The sequence below is a fragment of the Lynx canadensis genome, chromosome A1 (assembly GCF_007474595.2).
Source record: "Lynx canadensis isolate LIC74 chromosome A1, mLynCan4.pri.v2, whole genome shotgun sequence".
Taxonomy (NCBI): domain Eukaryota; kingdom Metazoa; phylum Chordata; class Mammalia; order Carnivora; family Felidae; genus Lynx; species Lynx canadensis.
The window spans coordinates 206,085,401-206,108,031 of NC_044303.2; the positions used below are offsets into that span (position 1 = coordinate 206,085,401).

Genomic DNA, 22,631 nt, shown 5'->3' on the forward strand with positions numbered 1-22,631 from the left:
ACAAATTTAAAAAGATTGAAATTTTAGAGTGTGCTCTCTGAAAAAAGAGATTTAATTACATGTCAATAGCAAATATTGACAAATTACCAAATATATAGGTAATAGATATTAAACAACACTAAAACAATACTACTAAATAATCCATGGATTGAAAAGTAATCTCAAGGCATTAGAATACATTTTAACTGCATAATAATAAATACAAAATATTTCAAAATGTGTTTATGCTGCTATAGAGGGCTTAGGAGAAAATAGCTTTAAATGCTTATTTAAAAAAAATGAGAATCAATGACCTAAATTTCTATCTTAAATAATAGAAATGAAAAAAAGGAACTAGAAAAGAGAAAATGAAAGTTCAAAAAAATTGTAAAGCAGAAAAAGAGAAGTTAAAGCATAAATCAATGAAATGCAGAATAAATCAATAAAAACCAAAGGTGTTTGAGAATAAAATTTCAGCCAGACTGCTCAAGAAGAAAAATGACATGTTACCAATATCAGAAATCAATGAGGTGACAAGCTACAAATAATAAAAGGAAATATTGGCATAATAACATAAGGAATTCCATGGAATATCTCCCTAGACAAACTGGAGAAAATTATTTTTAAACAAACACCATTTAAAGACTCTGTAAATGGTCCCCAAAGCATACAGTAAATGAAGAAGCATTTTTTAAAAGTCCACTAAAACTCAGTAAGAACATCAAGTGTCTGGGATTTGAGCCAAGACTCACTGCCTCCTTCCCTCCTCTAACTCAGCAAGATGGAAACGCCAATCTAGACTGTGGCAGCCAAGGAAGCAAAACCATACTACCAAAGTTGGAGAAATATCTTCCCAGGAGCAAGATGTTAGCATTTCCCATCCAGCCCCCGACTACCATGCTGCTGAAACCAAGTTCTGGATGAGTGTACCCAAGACACAGGAGTTACCTTTTTTGGAGTAGCACCCACTCATAGGTTGTAGGCTATATCTTGGGTCCAGTGCCACTAATACTACTACACTTTTTTAACACTAACCCTAATGCTAACCCAAATACTATGCTCTTTTTATTACAATCTTAAAATTCCTCACTTCCAATGTGACAGGAAAGCTGTAACATTTCCTTTGCAAAGTGCAATTTGTGAGGAAGTCTTATGAACATGTCTTAATGGAATGTTTTCTCTAGGAGGATGGAATACAATTTGACTTTAGAACCTTATGAGCCTTCAAAGTTATCTGAAATAGCAAGAACTTCCAGGAAAGTTATTTTCACTTAATTAGTATTAAATATGATACCAAGTTAATTTCTACTGTCTCAGGAGAAAACCCAGAAGTTGTATGACCGTAATATTAAATGCAATTCCAAAGAATATTCCAGCCTATAAGCAATATATTTATTAAGAATACATAAAAACTTCTGATAACCAGTTAAGGACCCTTGAAAAGAACCTATAGAAAATTTGGCAAATTTGGTATTTTCCACCAGGGCAATCTCTGAACTGAAAAGAGAAATCACAAGGAATGACAGAGGTACAAACTTGTTTTTTCTAGAATTTAATATTTTAAAAAAGAAAAATATAAAAGTTATCAAAAAAATCTTAAAGGGTTCATTTTGGGGCTAAATACTAGCACTGAAAGTTTTTTTCTTGTAATTGATTTAAGGTAAAAAGTAAAAATTATGTAAAAAACATAGCAGCTACAGCTGTTCCAACATAAAGCCCACCTGCAAAAAGGCAGGACAAAATGAGCTGACTGAGCAAATATCCACATCATGACCTCAGTAACAGGTTTCAAATGGTTTCAGTTCTCAAGGTCTAAAAGAAGGATCATCTTGCATGCTTAGACTCTACTTCTTCAAGAATCCACTGAATGCCATTCAAAAAACCAGTTAGAGTTTCAGCCTCTGTATCCTGGACCTATGAGCAGATAAGAGAGATCACTGTAAGAAACTGAGTCCAAAATCTTATGATTAAAAGAAACATTTTTCTAGATACTAACAAAAGAATACAGTTTAAAAAATCCCAATAAACTTTGGGTGAGTCATTCAAATTTTGTCTTCTATGTAACTTAGATAAAAAAAATATGATCTTCTCTTATGTCTATAATTTATTACCAATATAAGGCTTATTACGTATCTTAGAACTCAGCTTTGGGAATGGGAAGAACTATCATTTCAATGACTTGTTTGTATCAGAAAAAAAAAAAAATTCTCCAAAATATCCACTTTGAAAACTAAAACATTTTTGAAAGAATCCAGCTACTCAGATGATAAATGTGATATCCAGTTGCAAAAACGCGTCTTTGAGACTGCCACTCTTCTTGGGGCGCCTGGGTGGCTCAGTCGGTTAAGCGTCAGACTTCGGCTCAGGTCATGATCTCGCAGTTCGTGAGTTCAAGCCCCGCGTCGTGCTCTGTGCTGACAGCTCAGAACCTGGAGCCTGTTTCAGATTCTGTGTCTCCCTCTCTCTCTCTGACCCTCTCCCCGTTCATGCTCTGTCTCTCTATGTCTCAAAAATAAATAAACGTTAAAAAAAATTTTTTTTTAAAAGACTGCCACTCTTCTTAATGGTAAACTAAAACTCCCACCACCCAGGAAGGGATGCCTTTATCAGTTGTTTTCGAACTGTGTTCCAAAGAGTCTTCAGGGCTCCGTGGAAGGCATAGGGGGAGGAAGGAAGAAAATCCTGTAACTTTTTAAGCATAAGTATTTCCAATTTTAATTTTTCTTTATTTTACCTAGGAGCTTTCATGTAAGGTTTCATTGAAGAAAGGGTTCCATGAGTAAAATAAAATTTGGAAAGCAAGAAATAGTAAGATAGAACTTGTATTTTTGATGACCGTTAGAGCATATTACATTCATGTTTAAAAAAATCATGACACCTACGTCAAAAAAAAAAAAAAAAAACAACAATGGTCAACTGATTTACTGTATCTATGGTAGGAAAGGCAAGTAGAGAACAAATTGATCAGGTGAAACAGTGATACCAACTGACTATCTCCCAGTGATTAAGCTATTAAAACTAACTTTAGAACGTGATTTCATTAAAGAGAATGAGTAGGAAAGAATAAAATCAAATAGAGAATAGTGAAAAATAAAAATAAGATTTTTCTCACCAGAGAAAGTAAGACCTTACCATCCATGGGTGGTTCAGAAGATTTAGACGCAGCTCATGAGCCAAATAAAAACAAGGCATTCTTTTTACATCTGCTTGAGAAATACAAGATAAAACCAGCATAGGTCTTCCTGAAGATCCAAAAGCTGGATCTGTCATTGCCATAATACGAGAAAATTCATCTTGCCATTCATGTCCTAGAGAATGTAGTCAAACCCTTAATTTGCATTACTTATAGTGATTTTTAAAATAAACAAAACAAGGAAATAAAAAAAAATTACCAGGATCCAAACATAATAAAGTGCCTATATTGCTGTTTATTTACAGCTGTTCATTTACGATCTATCATAAAATTACATTAAGTAGTCTTCAAGGATAGGAATTTTGGTAATATTAGAGGGCAAAAATAGTCACAGTACCATTCAGATGTCTTTACAGTTTGAAAATAAAAATACTTTGATATAGATATTTTCCTCTCACAAATTTTGTAGCTAAAACTACCCTTTCTTTCAAAGGCCTTAGTTTAAACAATTTAAACATATAGTTGAATCCAGCTCTTTATTAAAACTAGCAATCTTTGCCTTTCTTTGGAGTGTATAAATCATTGACATTGTGAGGTAGTCAAAATTCTAAAAGGTCTCCCAATGATTCACACCATTGTACACATTCATGTATAATCTCTTATCCTTTAAGTGTGGGAGGAATCTAGAATCAGTGATGGGATATCACTGCCCTGAGCAGACTACATGATAAGACAAATATGACTTCAAGAATGAGAGATTATCCTCAGTGAAGCTGACCTAAGAGAAGAGATGAAGTTCTCTTGGTGAGAAAGATTCTGTATTGGCTGGATCTGAAGACAAGAGGGAGTCACAAGGCAAGAAATGAAGATAGCTTCTAAAAGCTGATTCAGCCCCAGCTGACAGTAAGAAAACAGCTCAGTCCTACAACAGTAAGGAACGGAATTCAGCCAGTAATTTCAGTGAGTTAGGAAGCAGATTTTTCCCCAGAGCCACCAGAAAGTGATGCAACCCATCTCACCCTGATTTCAGCCTGTAAAACCCTAAGCTGAGAACCCAACCATGCTGTGCAAACTTCTGATATAGAGAACTATAGGCTAATAAACAGGTGTTGTTTTAAGCCACTAGGTTGGAGAGAATTTGTTATATATTAATAGAAAATGAATGAACATTATAATGTGATTATCAACAGGGTCCATTTAAATCTATCATAGATCTCTTAGATTTTTTTACTTGTCCCATCTGTTCTTTGTTCCTTTATCCTACCTTCTTTGGACTGTATTTTGTAATGATTCCATTTTACCTTAACTACCGACTTATTTAATTGTACCTCTCTCACACATTTTTTAGTGGTTGCTCAAGGATTTACAATGTACATTTTTAACTTGTAACAGTCTACTTAGTATTATACAACTTTACATACAGGAGAACCTTGTACCGGTGAATTTCCATTTGTTCTCTTCCATGCTGTTTGTATTATTATATATCTTAAAAATATCATATAGCCACAATACATTATTTTTTTTATTTTTTAATGTTTTTTTTTTTTTTTTATTTTTGAGAGAGAGAAAGACAGCATGCAAGCAGAGGAGGGGCAGAGAGAAAGGGAGACACAGAATCCAAAGCAGGCTCCAGGCTCTGAGCTGTCAGCACAGAGCCCGACGTGGGGCTCGAACTCACGAGTCATGAGATCATGACCTGAGCCGAAGTCGGACGTTCAACTGACTGAGCCACCCAGGTGCCCCCACGATAATTGTTATTATTTTTCCTTCACATAATTATAAAAAAGTTAAATTAAGGGAAAGTATATATATGGATATATATATATGGACATATATATATGGATATATATATATATGGACATATATATATGGACATATATATATATGGACATATATACATATGGATATATATATATATATATATATATATATATATATATATATGGAAACAGTGTAGCCATCCCAGGGCTCCTCTTCTTTTTTTTTTTTTTAAGATCCAATTTTCTATCTGGTATCACAGTCTTCTGCTTGAAGAGCTTTCTTTAATATTTCTTGTAATGCAAACCTGCAGATAATGAACTTTCTCAGGTTTTGTCTGAAAGTCTTGATTCTGTCTTCATTTTTGAAAGGTACCTTTGCTGGATGTAAGATTTTTCCTGCTTTACAATACTGTAAAGACTTCCCTTCACTGCCTTCAGCAATTCTTTCAGGAATTCTGTGTCTTTATCTTTGGCCCTCTCTATGTATGCTTCCTTTTGCTTTCACTGCCTTCAAGATAATCTCTTAGTCTTTGGTTTTCATCAGTTTGGCTATAATGTATCTAGATGTATTTTTTACTTATGTATTTTATTTATTTATTTATTTGGAGTTCTCTGAGTATCTTGGATCTATGGTCTGTTGTCTTTTAGTTATTTTGAAATACATTTGGCCATTATCTGTTCAAAAATTTCTTTTTCCTTATTTTATTTCTTCATATTTTGGGAAGATCAGTTACACATGAGTTAGATCAGGGATTGGCAATACTACATTCTATGGATCTATTTTTATAAATATAAATTTTTTCTAAAACAGTCATGCCCATTCACTATAAATTCCCTATGGCTACTTTTGCACTTTAACAGCCGAGCCGAGTAACTGTGAGAGATCATATGGCTTATTATACACCTAAAATATTTACTATGTGGCCTCTTAAGAAAAAGTATGCTGACCCCTCAGTTGTTTCCCTTGATGGGTTCCTCCAGTTCTTAGATGCTCCCCACTCCTCTTTTCTCTATGTTTTAATTTGGATAATTTCAATTAATTTATCTTCAGGTTCACCAAAGGTTTATTTCCTTAAATCTATTAAGGAAACTGTTCACCTGTTTCCCGTTCACCTGTTATATATTCACATTTAGCATTCCCATTTTATGTTTTCATAACTTCCTCCTCCTCTGCTGAAAATCCCTATCTGTTCACACATATTTTCCACTTTTTCCACTAGATCCTTTAACATATTAATCATAGTTATTTCAATGTCCCTGAGAGTGGCAACATCTGGGTCATCTCTGGGTCTGATTCCACTGATTGCTTTGTCTCTGGACAATGGGTCATTTTTTATTTTTTTGTGTCTTATAATTTTTAATTTAATGTTAAATGTTTTATGTAAAAGAACAGTAGAGACTGAGGTAAAGAAAATCTATTCCCAGACATGGGCATGCTGCTTCTTCTGTTAGGTGACTAATGCAGTGGTTGAGTCCAACCAGTCAGTAGTTGAGCTGGACTTAGCTTTTGCTGCTGTGGTTAACTTCAGTGCATCATAAACTTTAAATTCTTTCGGCAGTTGAGTGGCTACTGCTACCTTGTTCTGAGTGAGGACAATGTATTATATATTCATGCCCTAACTTATTCACAAAAGATTTTGGAGAAAAATTATAATACTCGCTTGTGACCCAGTAATACTCTGATTTTATGCCTAAATAACAATGTGAAGGGCAATTATTCTGAATACATAGTGAGTGTTAACTAATCTACTTAATTAAATACTCCACCCCACACATCTATCTGGACAACTGAAACAAAGGTAAAAATTTTTCAGTTATCTGCATAAATTATTTGAACAGAACCAGAAGCAGACAAAACATCAATAACAAGTGCAGAAGCATACAGCAAAGAAATACTATGTAGTTATAGTATCAAACTTTGATATGCATCAGAATTCTGTAAGTGCTCATTAAAAAAACAGATACCCATGGGGCACCTGGGTGGCTCAGTCGGTTAAGCGTCCGACTTCAGCTCAGGTCACGATCTCGCGGTCCGTGAGTTCGAGCCCCGCGTCGGGCTCTGGGCTGATGATGGCCCAGAGCCTGGAGCCTGCTTCCGCTTCTGTGTCTCCCTCTCTCTCTGACCCTCCCCCGTTCATGCTCTGCCTCCCTCTGTCTCAAAAAAAAAAAAAAAAAAAAAAAACAGATACCCAAGAACCAACCCAAATCTATGAATTAAAATCCATCAGAGTAGGAATCAGGCAGGTATGTTTTTAACAAGCTCCCCAAGTGATCATAATGCACATCAAAGTTTGAAAGCCCACTATTAACAGTAATGGTCATAGAATCACATTTATTAAATTAACCATCATATTCTTAAAAAGTCACAGTAAAGCCTAAAAATGTCTTATTTGCTTTGCAAAAAAAGAAAAAAAAGAAACATGCTCTTAAAAAGAAAATAAGATAATGCTTACTTTTATGAGCTTCAGCGTTTGCAACATAGATGAACCCATCAACAACTTCACACACCTTCTGAATTTGTGGAATTACACTATACCGGCTTCCTTGCTGATCATCTCCTTCATTCTGTAGACTGAACATCTTGTTAACAGCACTTGTATGTTCTTCTCTTGCTCTATCTCTTTCCTTTCTATAAGAAAAATGTAAATATAAAACATAAACAGACACTAAACAAGCACCATCCCCCTAAAGTATCGAAGTCCTGATGCCTCAGGTAGGCCACCAAGTAGGCAGCCTTACCTGGTAGTGGAATATAATATCAGGATGTTGAATTTATGTTGGTTGCTCAACTGAAAACTGACTCCTGATCCAATACCTAAAGAAGAAAATTTCAGTTATCAAAACAAGTCATTAATAAATATAGAAAAACATCAGATTGAAAAAAATTACCCAGTGCAAGCAAAATGAGCAACTAAAAAGTCCATGACAAGTTACACACAGCTTTGGAATAAAATGAAATGTTTATGTTGAAGAAAAGATGCCGTATGCAATTTTCATTTATATGGCAATAAAAATATGGATAAAGAACAAAGAACTGCTAGGCTTAGAGCTTTCCCTTCTGTATCATATCAGTAGCAGCTGCATCATAACAGCTACTGTCTATCCTCAAGATTCATTTACCAATTTTTATGTTTCTCATTAGTCATATACTCCATGTATACATTCAGTGAAATGGCTTTTTTCTCCTTCTGAAAATGTTTTTAAATTGATGGGGAGTCGGGGCACCTGGGTGGCTCAGTCGGTTGAGCGTCTGACTTCGGCTCAGGTCATGATCTCACAGCTCGTGAGTTTGAGCCCCGCGTCAGGCTCTGCTGACAGCTCAGAGCCTGGAGCCTGCTTCAGATTTTGTGTCTCCCTCTCTCTCTGCCCCTAACCCACTCACATTCTGTCTCGGTCTCTCTCAAAAATAAATAAACATTAAGAAAAAAATTTTTTTTTAAATATATATATAAACATATAAATTGATGGGAACTCACCAGTATCACCTCAGAAAATTGAGGAAATATGCAGATAGTGAAATTTGGAATTAGACTTGGGTTATAATCTGCATTTGCCACACATTGTCATATTTTGTGAGCCAAAGTTTTGACATCAAAATAGAGAAATACATACTTCCTAGAGATACTGTAAGCATTAAATGAGACTGTATATGTAAAACTCCTAGCTAAACACTAGCTTCTTACTACCTTTACCTGAATCATTCAACATTGTCATTTGTCCTTCTTTCTTAACATCTTCCCTTCTTTGGATGTGTTAACACTCAGGAGCTGATTCTCCTCTCGCATTATGAAAAGATCCCTCTTTCTTCTATGGCTCTATTTCTTTTTGCTATGTAAATGTCCTTTTAGATCTATTTCTCTCCATCCTCACTCCCTCCTTTTAGTCTAAATTATCATACCTATCACCTGGACTTTTGCAATCACTTTTTACCAGTCTCCTACATCCACTTTTGTCCCCTACTGTCCACTCTTCTGACAGCAACTGGAGAGATGGCTTGAAAATGCCTATCTAATTATTTCTCTTTCCTTCAAAGCCATCGCTCTTCAAAAACAACTTAATATAATCTCACGTTTACTTACCTCTTTAGGACAACTCCACCTTTCATATTATTGATCCATGAATTACAGCCAATCTAGTTACTTAAATAAACCCGCCATGCCATCCTATGTCACCATTCCAGGCAACACATAGGTAGAGATCCTGGTGGCTGAGACTGCAAGCATGACCCTAGTCCCCTGGCCACCAGGTCTGGTACACAAATTCCCCAAAGAGATCCCCAAAGAGATCCCCAAAGAGATCAAAGAAAGAAATTCTACTATATCTCTGATTTTTGTTTTTCTCAGTTTAATTTCCAGAGATTACCCTCTCAATACATCTAACCTCAGCCCAGTATGATCTCCATGCTGTTCTGTACCACCTTGCCAATGACCCATCCCTCTATTCTTCCCTTATCTTGTGGCGTTTGAGGCATAATTGGATTGGCATTTTCAAAACAAACACTTCTGCTGTTGTCTGAAGAATAAAATTAACATTTCATCATCAGCAAATTTCCCCATATCCCCAACCTCTTCTTAAAGTGTTCCACCTCACAGCCTTATCTGAAACTGGCCTGCCCTTAAATGCTGCTTTTCTTGCAGAAGACTCTCAATTAACAAAATTGCTTATCCTCTCATATCTCAGGACAAAGAGGTGGAGTCAATGTTCTCTTTACTCCTCACTTCCATGTCCTATTACTCACCAGCTCTTTTTGAAACTTCATCTCTTTTTGGACACACCATTCAGCTGCAGGACCATCTCCCCTTCCTCAGCCTCATCATTTATGATATCCATGACATTTAGGATGTTATTTATTACATTTGACAACCCCTTCCTCTAAACATTCACTGAAGATTTCAGCACCTGGTTCACAATATTCCTCTCTATACTCAAAAACTCTCAAGTCTACACAGACACCCTATGATTTCCCAATCTTGATTTCTAACCCAGATCTTACTCTTAAGATCTGGATGCATAGAGTAATCCACAAAGTCATTTGTTCATTCATTCATCAAATATACATGTTGACAGTCTATTACATGCCTGACAGCCAAGAATAAAGCTAGCCTGCCCTAATGCAGCTTCCACACAAGTGGATTGCTTATAGCGGGCATCTCTACTTATATCTCCCAGAGTTATCAAAGTCAGCATACTCCAAAGAGTGGCTGTCATTCTCCCTATACAGATCTCTGTAAAGTTTCTCCTCCTCCTCCTGTGTTTCCTTATCCTAGTGAATGGCACCATCATCCAATATGAAAACCACATCAGAAATACTGCCAATACATAATCAGTCAACACTGTATCCTTCATACTTTCTTCACAATATTACAGTGGTTTCTTAACGAGTCTCCACATCTTTATAGCCTCTTCTAATCAATTTTCCACTTAGAAGCCAGATCTTTCTCAAATACAATCTTGATCATCTCGCTCTTCTGCTTAAAATCTTTCGACAGCTCCCAAATGCTTAAGCATGACATACAGGTGTCTTCTCACCTAGCCCCACTGTAGACACATAGAGCTACTTCAAAAGGTCACATGTATCCAGAATTTTGTGCTTTTAGAAATGTAGTGCTCACTGCTCATAATACTTTTACCTTTATTTTAATGGCCTCTTTTAATTCATCTTAATGACTCAAATAAGGCATCATGTTCAACATGGAGCCTTCTTTGACCCTTATCTTTCTACCCAGGAGGCTAATTATACCATACACGAATCACCTTCATACTTGTCTCTGCCCTTACCTAAACTAACTATCTTCAGGACAAAGATTGCTGATGTTTGTTTTAAATCTCTGCACCTTTAGTATCTAATAAGTGCTCTCGATAAATGAATGAGGAAAGCATAAGCTAGATTATATTGTTAGGTATGTTTATTATATCTCCTGCATGCCAACTAACTTATCGTTTTCATAGAAAGAAGGGGAAAGTATTAATTGAGGTCTTTTTAAAAATTCCAATATATAGCAAAGTACTTTGCACACAGTAGATGTTGAATGATTTTTGCTGTTAACATTCTTTTAACATATGGTAAATACTGTACAAACATCTTGATAACATATAACTTACTTTCATGTAATCTTACATTCTGGATTACACAAACTTGAGAAAATAAAGGAAAGCTCACCTCTTATAAAAAAGTAAATCAATTCTTTCAACCCACTGGGACCAAGGAGGGGGCTCCTATTCACCAAATTACTATTATTTCATTACATCAAAGATGTAATTAATTAAAAATTAATTTATTATTCAACATAAGTATCAAGTTGAAAGTGCTTTAGTTATTATATACTATAGATTAACATGAAAATTACCATCAATCTGCCTCTGAGGCAAGCCAGCTGTTGGGCAAAGCTCCTGAGAAGACATCAAGCTCAACACCAAAGATGTATTCAGTTCTTCCAAACCTGGTCCAAACATAGCAAATCGTGGTTCATTCTGAATGATCAATGAGTGTAAAAATGACGTGACAGCTCCATACATAGGACGGCTAGATTTCAAGGATCTTCTTGTATATGGACAGCACATTTTATAGCTATATAAAATTGTCACAATTAGAAAATCAGGACAGAAAAAAATCTAGGCAGTTATTCATTCAACAATATATAGTTTATTGAGAACCTGCTAGACACAAGAGATATAATAATTATGTAGTTAGAATCCTCATGGAGGGACATGGAGGACAGATACCATTATAATATGTATGCTGAATGCCAGACAGGAAAAAACAAAGGCGCTCTGGGAGTAGAAGTGGTCCAGAAGCTGAAAAAGTTTTCCCCAGGAAGTAGTTACTTACTTTCTAATCTTTCATTTAGATTTTTCTCATGGAATACTTGGTCTAACACTTGTTACAGCTGTAAAAAATTCACTACATAGAGTAGTGATTCTCAGCCTTTTTTTGTCATTATGACCCTCAGGCATTTTTGTCATTACAACTGGGGGTCAGCGGGTGGTGCTACTGGTATCTAGTGGACAGAGGTAAAGGATGCTGCTAAACATCCTACAGTGCACAGGACAACTGGTCTAAACACCTGGTCTGAAATGTCAGTAGTGCCAAGATTGAAAAAACCGCACACTAAAGATAAACTATGTGGATAGTTAGCATAAGTATCTCTAGATGTAAAAAAAAAAAAAAGAAAAAAGAAAAAGAAAAAAATCACTAAGTCCACCAATATAACCAAATTTTTTTTTTATTTTTTTTCATGCTTACTTATTTTTGAGAGAGAGAGAGAGAGAGAGAGAGAGCGTGCATGAGTGGCCTAGGGCAGAGAGAGAGGGATACACAGAATCCAAAGCAGGCTCCAGGCTCTGAGCTGTCAGCACAGAGCCCAACGTGGGGCTCGAACCCATGAACCTTAAGATGGTAACTTGAGCCGAAGTCAGACACTTAACCAACTGAGCCACCCAGGTGCCCCTAACCAAATTTCTTAAGTACTCTTATTAACAGCCTCTAATGGAACAGTTTAAAAAGTGTTACATATACACAGAAGCTCAAATGTTCCTTATGGATAACCTAGCCAGCTAAGAATCATGTGAAAAAAACAACTGTTTCTTTCAATAGCTATAAATTTCTAAATTAGCAATTCTACATGTTAGCAAAAATTAAAACATAGTACTCAAATAAAAATAAAACCTAAATCCCTTTAACTAAATCAAGCTGGTTGAGACAGTCACTAACCTAACAAGATAATGATCTTTATTTAGGAACCTTGTAATTCAAGAAGGAAAAAAAAAATCTACTTTGAGGCTAGGTAGATCTAGCCAAACCTTACCACTTTATTTATATAAGCCACTTATAGTCTAAATTTAAGTTTTTTTCATCTGCATTATTTAAGCAATAACAATTAACCCAGGGTTGTATGGATCAGAAATTAATTTATAGATTTAAGAAACAAAACAAATGAACAAAACAAAAGAGACCAAAAAAACCAAAAACAGACTTTTAAATACGGAGAACAAACTGGTAGTTGACAGATGAGAGGTTGGTAGGGAGACGAGTGATATAAAAGGTGTTAAGAGTACACATATCAAGATGAGCCCTGAAAAGTGCATAGAATTGTTGAATCATTATATTATACACCTGAAACTAACATAACACTGTATGTTAATTATACTTCAATAAAAAAAAAACACTTTATATGATCATGAATGGTAGTTACTATGACTATTCCTGGGGAAAATTTGGTTCCACAGCATGATATACTTGGTTGTGGGACAATGTAGAAACAACAACTAGCTAGTGAGAGTACAGTAGCACTTACTGAAATTATATATAACATAACACATACATTTTAATCAAGTAGCTTCACAAGACTTAGCATCTGCATTAGAATAAGGAAAGATATGAATATCTTAAATATGAAAAAAATACTATAGCTAGTAAAATCTTTACCTAAAACACAAATATCTTTTATTTACCATGCCTTAAATGTGGGGCCCTCAATAAAGGAGGTTATATCCAGACCCAATGACATTATATGTTTAATGCAGCATGATAGGATTCCAACCAGAACAGTCTCTTATAAGCTATATGACCTTAGGCAAATCCATAACCATTTTGAACCTCAATTCCACATCCATAACACAAGGATACTACCTTCTTTATGGCGTGAAAATCACGTTAAGTAAACATACAAAGGGCACCCCTCATAGAATCCAATGCATTACAATTGTTCAAGAACATTAGTTCTCTCAGCTACACGATATTTAAAAGTGTCAGTGCTTTTGGATGATAACAAAATCTTACTTCCCAGAATCTTGAGAATGTTGTTCTTTCCTGCTAAAGAACTGGTCTCTAATTGCTGATCATTCTTTCTTTGGACACAGAAAAGTATTTATCATTTAACAAAATAACAAGTATTCTATAGATAATGAAAATTTTAACAAGTGTTTTACTTCTTGGCATATGAACTATCTACAATTATTCAAATAGTCTAGAGTCAGGCACCACAGGCAAATAACAACATGTGAAAAACGAAAGGGTCCTATGAAGGAAGTCATTTAACTTAATCCTCAATTTAGTGGCAGAGCCAAGACTAATTTACACTATTGACTTGTAATATAGTCAAATATAATATCTTCTTTTTAATTCATAAAACTAGATACTCACACTGCCATGTAGTCAAAAAATGCACCATCAGTGACCTCAGATATAGGCTTTTTTAAGATTTCTAGATCTGGAAGAGACTTCCAGTCAACGGAAGACCAAGAAGGAAGATCCCGCAGCAGAAAATATCTCCACAGAATTGGATCTCGTACAGTTTCATTCCAATAATGGCTGGTACTTCCCAACTGACACAGATCATGAGGTGAAAGAAATGACAAAATATATAGCTGTACGTCAATCTGAAATGGAAACAGCAAACAGGCAAAAGGCATGAAAAACGTATCTTGGAAAATTGTTTTCTGATAATAAATTATAAAATTTATTTTATTATACTAGGAAACCAAAGGTCAACCAAAGAGTTTGTCTTTTTAATGATTATATCATGATAAATTACAAAACTTGTAAAGAATTACACTAGATAACCAAAGATCGGTGTGTCAGTATTCTTAATAATGAAATCTACTATTTGGAAGTTAATTTCCTGCCACCAAAAGAGAAACGTAAGTGAACACTTAATTTTTGACACACCGAAACATTCATTTTTCAAGCAAAATAACCAGATTCTTAATTTCTCACGGATATTTTGTCACACCGTTCACCTGAACAAACTACTTAAGGAAATAATCTAGCCTTCAACATAAAATCTTTATGAAGCTGACAAACTTCTGATCTTGTCATTAGAGCAAATCAAAGAATAAATCTGTCATCTGAGTTCCTCCATAAAATCTATTATTTCCAAGAACCTCTACAAAAGGGAGACCCTTGGAGGCATTCTAAGCCTGCAGTTTTCAATTTCTGATAGATGTCACAGGCAGGTGTCAAGAGTTCAGCCGAGATACAGAGTTTAATAATTTCGAAGAAATTTTTCGTCTCTCCATTTTCCCATCTGCCTGAAGAGTTTAACAATAAATGAGGTGTATAATTCTTGTGGCCTGTCTCCCCTCGAGGCGCCTATAACTTCTTCTCAATGAAGTGTGAGGGTCGGTGCTTGAAACGCACGGTGGGAGAAGAGCCACAGCGTCATAGCCGAGTGTTTCCGGGGGGGCGGGGTCCCCCAGGGGTTCTGGACCCTGAACCTGAGGTGAGAGCCTTTGAGAACACAGTCGCTGAAGGCTTCCCCAGGCTACCCACAAAGTCTGGCGTGGTCTCCTCTTTTCCTGAATGACGTCAGGGCGTTCCAGTACCAAAACTCGCTTTGGGGGGTTGAAGACGTGAGGATGACCCGGCAGGTTAGCGGGGCGCCCCTCCGCCCCCGGCGGTGAGTTCCGCCACGACCATCGGTCCCGCGGCGGAGGACCAAAGGTCAACGCCTCGGCGTCTCTGATCTACCGTTATTCCCAGGTGACGACACGGCCCGGAATGGCTGCAGGACGGGACAGACCCAGGCCCGGGCGCGGCGAGGCCCCCAAGGCCGCCCGAGCGGGGCACCCCTCCCGGCCCGGCCCCGCGGTCCTCCGCGTCCGGTGGCCGCCACTCACCGGCAGCCGCGTCAGGGTACTGGCCTCCTCGTCCGCCTCCTCTTGGGAGGCCCTCGGCGCTGCCCTCTCCTTGCCCACCGACTGCCAGAAGTTCCTCCAACCGCTGAGGATGGCGGCCTCCAGCCGGCTCCAGTCGCTGTGGTGCGGCGGCGGGGTGCTGCCTCCGCTGCGGGGCTCGCTTCCCGCCATGGCCGCCGACGCCGCACGTGACGCGCCGCAGGGTCACGCGCTGCGCGTCCTCCTCCGGGCGGCTCGCCACCCGCCCCGCACCTCCCGTCTCGCCCCTGCCACGTCTCCCCGCGGGCAGCCTCCGCACCCGGAAGGGAATCGAGATGTGGCCCAGTCAGGTGCCGTCTCGAGTGGAGCCCGAAGCACCGCTCACTGCCCCATTCACTTCAGACCTCAGCCTTGCTAACCTCACTCGGTCCCATGAAATCTCTCGGCCCTTTGTAACTTGGTTACTTCACCCAAAGACGTTCTGTCTGGGACCCGTTTACACTTCATCTGGGCCTAGGTGATCCCTATTTATGCAATAGATTGCCCTCCTCCGCTGTCTTAGGCATAATAACCAGTTGCTTCCTTCTCAGCACTGCCGTGCCAGGCGTGGAGGTTTTTTCTAATTGTTTTTCAGTCTCCGATTTACTGTTTGTGTTCTTGGGGATTGGCAGAAATGAGAGTAGAGAGGTGGCCAGGGGACTAATCATGAAAGACCTTATGCCAAGGTGAGGAGTCTGTATTCTCTACTTAAAAATATAGGTACATTTAAAAATTCCTGAAGGTAGGCATCTCACAAAAGGGCAGCAACATAGGGCCAGAATAAGAGAAGCCAGATACAGTACTGTTGAAATCCTGCTAGTGTTGTTTTTTTTTATCTGTCAAAACAGTTCTCCATTTTATTCACCTTGTCCAGCCTTACTTTGAAAGGGCTTTAAGAAACTATGCCATAGGCCACATTACAAGGTAATAAACAACAAAAATTCAACTGAGTGATTTAAAAGATCAAATTGTCTTTATTGCCCAATTCATGAATATGGAAGCATCCCATCTAGCAAAAAGAAAGGAGCTCTCTTGAGCTGCAGGAAAAGGAAGGTTTTTAAAAGGCAGAAGTGGGGCGGTGGTGGTGCCCGGCTGGCTGAGTCAGTGGAGCATGAGACCCTCCATTTGGATGTAGAGAATAAACAAAAATCATTAAAGGCAAAAAAAAAAAAAAAAGGAAAGAAAGGAAATTATTGGCAAAAAGTACACTGTTGTAGACAAGGTCACCCTCCTAAGGGGAATGGAAGAGGTCTATCAGTAAATTTCCTAGTGCTGACCAGGGATTCCTTGTTGACTGGTTAAAGGTTACATTCCTCAGGTGGCTGAAACTGCAGGTAGGTTAGGTATTATGGTTTTGGTTTGCTGAAGTGGGGCCCTTAAAATAAGAGATTCCATCTGGGGCCTGTGGTTTTCTTTTCAACAAGGGTAACCTATTATATTGAACTGACTATGGTCTCTATTGATAAGGACACAAATACTACTGTGTCATTCATTTTCAAATAGATTACTTCAATCTAATCCAAAAAATACTTTGCTCAAAAGCTAGATCTCGGTTCCTTAAAGGATTATTTCAATCTAAAGTAATAAATACATAATTTTAAGACTCTAGGACAGAGCGTGAGTGGGGGAGGACCAGAGAGAGAGGGAGACAGAATCCAAAGCAGGTCCCAGGCTCTGAGCTGTCAGCACAGAGCCCAACGCAGGGCTCGAACCCACTAACAGTGAGATCATAACCTGGGCTCAAACCCACTTAACAGTGAGATCATAACCTGGGCTCGAACCCACTAACAGTGAGATCATAACCTGGGCTTGAACCCACTAACAGTGAGATCATAACCTGAGCTGAAGCCGGACGCTCAACTGACTGAGCCACGCAGGCACCCCATGGGTTATAATTTTTTAATTGTGAAAATTATTAGAGTTAATAATGTAATCCCATGTGTCCACTAGCTGATTCAAGTTACCAGTTTATCTTGCTCCATCACCGTCTCCACCCAACGCACACATCCCCAAATCGAGATTATTCTTAAGCAAATCCCAGATATATCATTTCATCCCTAAATATCTCAGTATATGTCTCTAAAAATTAAGGTAACTTTTAAGAAACATTGTACCATTATCACTGTACCATTATCACCTAACTTTCTTTAAAATCACCAAATACTTGGGCAGGGCTTAACTTCCTCACCTGCCTCAAATATATATATTTTATATTTTGCAATTGGCTTTTTAAAATCATGATCCAAACAAGATCCACATGTTACATTTGGTAGACATGTTCCTAAAACTTGTTCATTCTATAGGTTCCCTCTCCTTTATTTTTCCTGGCAACTGTTAAAGAAACTAGGTTGGTCTTTCTGGACTTCAGGACCACATTCTGGACTTTCTTGGAAGGCATGATCAAATTTAGATAGGTTTTGTAGAATATTTCTAAGTGGTATTGTGTACTCAAATTGTCATTCTCATTTTCTAATGTTCAAACTGATCAATGGTTTCTAAATTCTGATCCATTTATTATCAAGTTCCTCATAAGCTTTTCATCTCAAGGATTTAGGAGTTATCAATGATTATTGTTTACAAGTTTTAAAGTATTACTATTCTAATTTTATGATCTCTTTGATTAGATGATTAAATAAAAGTTGTCTCTCATCAACCATTTGATTGTCCTGCCCATGATAAAGACTCAGCCGTATCTCCAGGGAGCTGTGGTTCTTTTTTTTTTTTTTTTTTAAGTTTAGTTATATATGGGGTTGGGGGGAAGGCAGAGAGAGAGAGGGAGAGATTGAATCCCAAGGGACTCAAACTCACAAACTGTGAGATCATTACCTGAGCTGAAAACAAAAGTCAGATGCTTAACCAACAGAGCCACCCAGGTGCCCCAGAGCCCTGGTTCATTTTAATGGGAAATGGTATTTGGACATTATTTGGTGGTCTTTATGTAGAGAAAATAAGAGTTCATGCTGTTAATTTCTATTCAACTTCAGAATTACAGAATTTTTACTTACCTTCTTTGATTCCAATTTAGTCTCTTTTCCCTTACACTGAAAATCCACATTTCTAATGATATCAGCAGTTATTAATACTATAATTACTGAGGAGTTTGATTTCTTCACAGCCCTTGGGGATATCCACTAGGGGAATGCAAATTATTGTTCTTTAAAAATAATTGAAATATTCCTGTGTAGTTAAGCCACCAACTTAAAGCAAAATACAGCTCATTTGTTGTATTTTGCTTTGGAATTTTAGGAGTTGCTTTTAATTTTGATGTAATCTTGCTTTGTAAAAATGTAGCACATGCTCCAAAGTCAAATGTACAAAACTTAAGGTATATTCAGAGAAGTCTAGCTTCCATCCTGGTCCCCTCCATCTGGTACCTCTCTCCATACCTCCCACCAGAAATACCTTTTTTTTTTTTTTTAATTTTTAAATAAAAAAAAATGTGTATATATATGTATATAAGCAAACAAGGTTATACACACATATTTATTCCCTTTCTTAAATAGTACTATATACTCTTTTCCACCTTGTTTTTCACTTAAGATGACTCCATAGCATTATACAGAAATATTTGCTTTTGCTTCTTATAGCTACGTACCATTCAATCATGTGGATTTCCCAGCTTAATCTGTTTTTTAAACAGGATATTAGATGACTAATATTTCATTAAATGCCTCTGACTTGTCAGTTCAGTGTGACCTAAAGGTACTAGGAGCCAAGTCAATCAAGCTAATAGGTAAATGTTGATGTTGGTATACAGGGATATATATATACATTGTGAGACTGGGGCTGAAAAATTTCTGAAAACTGTAGGTTTCCTTCTAGCCATATCTAAAATAAACATTTGAAATGTCTATCTAGCCAGTAATTTCTTCTCTGAAACTTGCTTTCCATTTAGAAAGGTCAGCACCACTTGAACTGACAAGGCAGTGAGTGAGTGCTCACTGGCCAGAACAAGAGTTTGTCATTCAATTATCCTGGCTGATAAGTATATTTTCAGCATGATGAACTGATACACAAAACTAGACTTAAAGAAAATAATAAAAACTAGTCTTTTGAGCTCTTAGGATGTGCTAAGCATTAAACTAAGCAACTTCGAACATTAATTTATTTAATCTCCAATAACCTGTGATATAGGTACTAATAGTGCTCCTTTGTTAAATAATAGGATATTAAGGTACAGAAAGTTTAAGTAATTTATGTGAAGCCACAAAGCTAGGACACGACAGGGCTAATATTTAACCTCAGATCTCTGGCTCCAGAGCCCATATTCCTAACCAATATACTATACTGTATGACATTTATTAGAACCATAAGAAATAATGTTCAGATGTCAAAGTAAACTGAGACAATGAAAGTTTTCATTCTGATACAACACTCAGATATAAAAGAAAATAAAGACCAAGATACAAATATGGGAATATGGTTTTATTAAAAAAAATTTATATGCTCCAAAACATTTTACTTGGAAATCTTCACTACAAGTAAGAGAACAAAAAACAATAAAGAACTTCAGCATGAATACATATCACATACTTATTTATGGATACAGTAAATGCATTTTAATACAATACTTCCTAACATGTTATCTCATACTGTGTTAAAAATAATACAAGGAAGTGACACTAGAGAACTACAGAATCCTGGATTCTGTTGCAGATAAGGTATCCTTATTAGAGCCAAAAAAGGAGCCCTCGTAGGTGGCAAGAGAAAAGTGCCAAGCCATCCAAAACTAGCATGTTATCCAGTTGTGTGTTTTTAAGAATGCCATTAAAATGAAGCTGAGAATACGTTTAGATACAGTTCCCACTTCAATGAACATCATAGAACCCACAGTGGGAGGGTAAAGATAGGAATGTAATTTTATTGTGGAGTTTTAGCCACAACCCTCACTCACTTCACTCTACTGTATGCAAAGGTATGAGGGAAAGTCTTGTCATGATTTGAAACTTAATCAGCATCAAACAATTCATAATAGCCAGGAACCCTATAAATGCCACAAAGCAGATAGGCCTTTAAGTTTCAAAGCTTACTTTGAAACTTAACTACTTAACATAAAAAAATTCACACTGCAAAAGAAACACACAAATTTAAGGATTATAAAAAAAAAATCCTTTAACAGTTTTAGTAACAATCAGAGAACTCAAAATGGAGAGAAACCCCCCATGTAATAACACAACAAGGCCTTTAGGTTCTCACTCACTCATTAGTAAAGCCCACACTGGAAAACGTCTTAAATGTAATCAAAGGAAAAAGGTCTTACGTAGTGACTGACTCGTTCCTTAATTCTGTATTAGAACTTCCATAAGAAAGAAACTTTATGAATGTACTGAATGTGCAGCAAGGCATTTAACAAAAGGGAGAGAATTTGAAGACGCTAATGCTAAAGTACATAGGCACGCCTTCCCAACCACCATACATAAAACAGCACTCCTCTCCAGAGTCACACAAGCCCTTTACCCTGCTTTATTCTTCATAGCACTAACCACTTAATACACGATACATGTATTTCTTAAAATGTGTTAACTTCCTCCACTGGAATATAAACCCCCAAAAATGATGTTTTACAAAGCTATATCATCAATGCCTAAGATGAAACCTGACATGTAGTAGGCACATAATAATTGTTGATGAGGGAATTATAGTGCCTTGCTGATGTAGAGTGTTTGTTATCTTGAAGATACTTCACTTAAATGAAATAAAATTTACTTAGGTTTAACACATACATACAAAAATCTGTTGTTCATTGTTTTGTAATACACCCAAGTAAAAAGCACTGTAAGCGTTATGGTCTACAGATCATTCTCCAATTATGTGGGGGATGGAAAAGTTGTACAAAAAGCACCCAGTAGCACCCTCATAACTACACCAGCCAGTGAGAGACCCAAGTGGTTCCCAAGGGTCGTAAAGGCAAAATGGAAGTTCCCATTTCTGAAGAGAAAGTTATGGTTTTCTCAGGTTCCAAATCTACATAATACTTTACTTCTCTGAGAACTAATTTCTTTTTTTTTTTTTTTTTTTTTTTTTTTTTTTTCAACGTTTATTTATTTTTGGGACAGAGAGAGACAGAGCATGAACGGGGGAGGGGCAGAGAGAGAGGGAGACACAGAATCGGAAACAGGCTCCAGGCTCTGAGCCGTCAGCCCAGAGCCTGACGCGGGGCTCGAACTCCCGGACTGCGAGATCGTGACCTGGCTGAAGTCGGACGCTTAACCGACTGCGCCACCCAGGCGCCCCTCTGAGAACTAATTTCTTATTTGCCTTATTAACCACTGGTGTAGAGGGCATGGCAGTTTGGAATCCAATAGCAGCAACCCTTTTGTGCAGAGTTCGGCACTTAAGAACCGTGTCTCTTATTAATTAAAAAAAAAAAAAAAAAGGCAAAAAACCCCACAAAACAAAACCAAAAAACATTACTAAGGGCCTACCATTCATTAAGCACAATGTATGAAGATACATTTTTTAAATATGGAGTTCACCAACGCATAAGGAAAAGAACTATAAAGCAGTGTTACCTGTTTGATAACATGGGAAGGAACATTAAGGGAGCAGAAGCAAAGGAACATTTGACTGAAAAGGGCTGAAAAAACCTTATGGATCCAGTATCACTGGAGCTGAGTCCTAAAGCACAAGTAAGTATTCACCTGGCCACAAAGAAGGGCAAAGTATTCCCGGCAGAAGTAATGAGATCTGCAGAGTACTGAGGGGAGCCCAATGGGAAAGGAACTGAAGTATTTGCAATTGATCATCATGCTTCAAAAGGTGGGGGTAAGCGGGCGTGTGGTTCTAAAACGATACTAAAAATGATCTAAATTTTTATACTTAGAAAGCACAAAGGTATTTTTGTAGTAAAACTGGTTAAAAAGCTATTAAATAAAAATCTCTGTTGCGTAAGGATAAGCAAGGAGACAGGGGCAGGGATAGGGAGAGATTTTCCTTATACCAAGATGTTCTATCAGAATGTTAACAAAAAGCAGCCTGGGTTGTAAATGCTGAGGAACACTGAACTAGAACATGATAACATGGGATGCGCTGCAGAGAGAAAACTGGGAAAGTAGACAGAAACTAGATTGTGGCATTCTTTGTTGCCTTGCTCTGTGAAAGACCAA

At 37.3% G+C, this 22,631-nt stretch overlaps 1 protein-coding gene across 3 annotated transcripts; it reads right to left on the reverse strand.

The window, feature by feature from the left end:
* Nucleotides 1–1,349: 1,349 nt before the first annotated feature.
* On the reverse strand, nucleotides 1,350–15,683 carry FBXO4 (F-box protein 4). 3 transcript variants are annotated; one of them, XM_030330576.1, is made up of 7 exons: nucleotides 15,490–15,683; nucleotides 14,015–14,250; nucleotides 11,220–11,440; nucleotides 7,612–7,687; nucleotides 7,326–7,501; nucleotides 3,112–3,182; nucleotides 1,350–1,893 (listed from the first exon to the last, which is right to left on the reverse strand). In XM_030330576.1, exons 1-7 carry the CDS (start codon nucleotides 15,676–15,678, stop codon nucleotides 1,804–1,806), a joined length of 1,059 nt encoding a protein of 352 aa, XP_030186436.1. In that variant the 5' UTR covers nucleotides 15,679–15,683; the 3' UTR covers nucleotides 1,350–1,803. The 3 variants fall into 3 exon arrangements, with proteins under 3 accessions (XP_030186436.1, XP_030186432.1, XP_030186425.1); XM_030330572.1 differs by having other exon boundaries at nucleotides 3,112–3,185; XM_030330565.1 differs by having other exon boundaries at nucleotides 3,112–3,287.
* Nucleotides 15,684–22,631: the final 6,948 nt, after the last annotated feature.

What these genes read in the sequence shown, in the direction of transcription:
- FBXO4 (XM_030330565.1), bottom strand. Translation starts at nt 15,678, where the DNA reads ATGGCGGGAAGCGAGCCCCGCAGCGGAGGCAGCACCCCGCCGCCGCAC. An exon ending in GCCTCAGAGGCAGATTGATG is followed by an intron (nt 7,688 to 11,219) that starts GTAATTTTCATG and finishes TTTCTTCTTTAG; the next exon opens with GTATTGGATCAGGAGTCAGT. An exon ending in AAACGCTGAAGCTCATAAAA is followed by an intron (nt 3,288 to 7,325) that starts GTAAGCATTATC and finishes TACATTCTCTAG; the next exon opens with GACATGAATGGCAAGATGAA.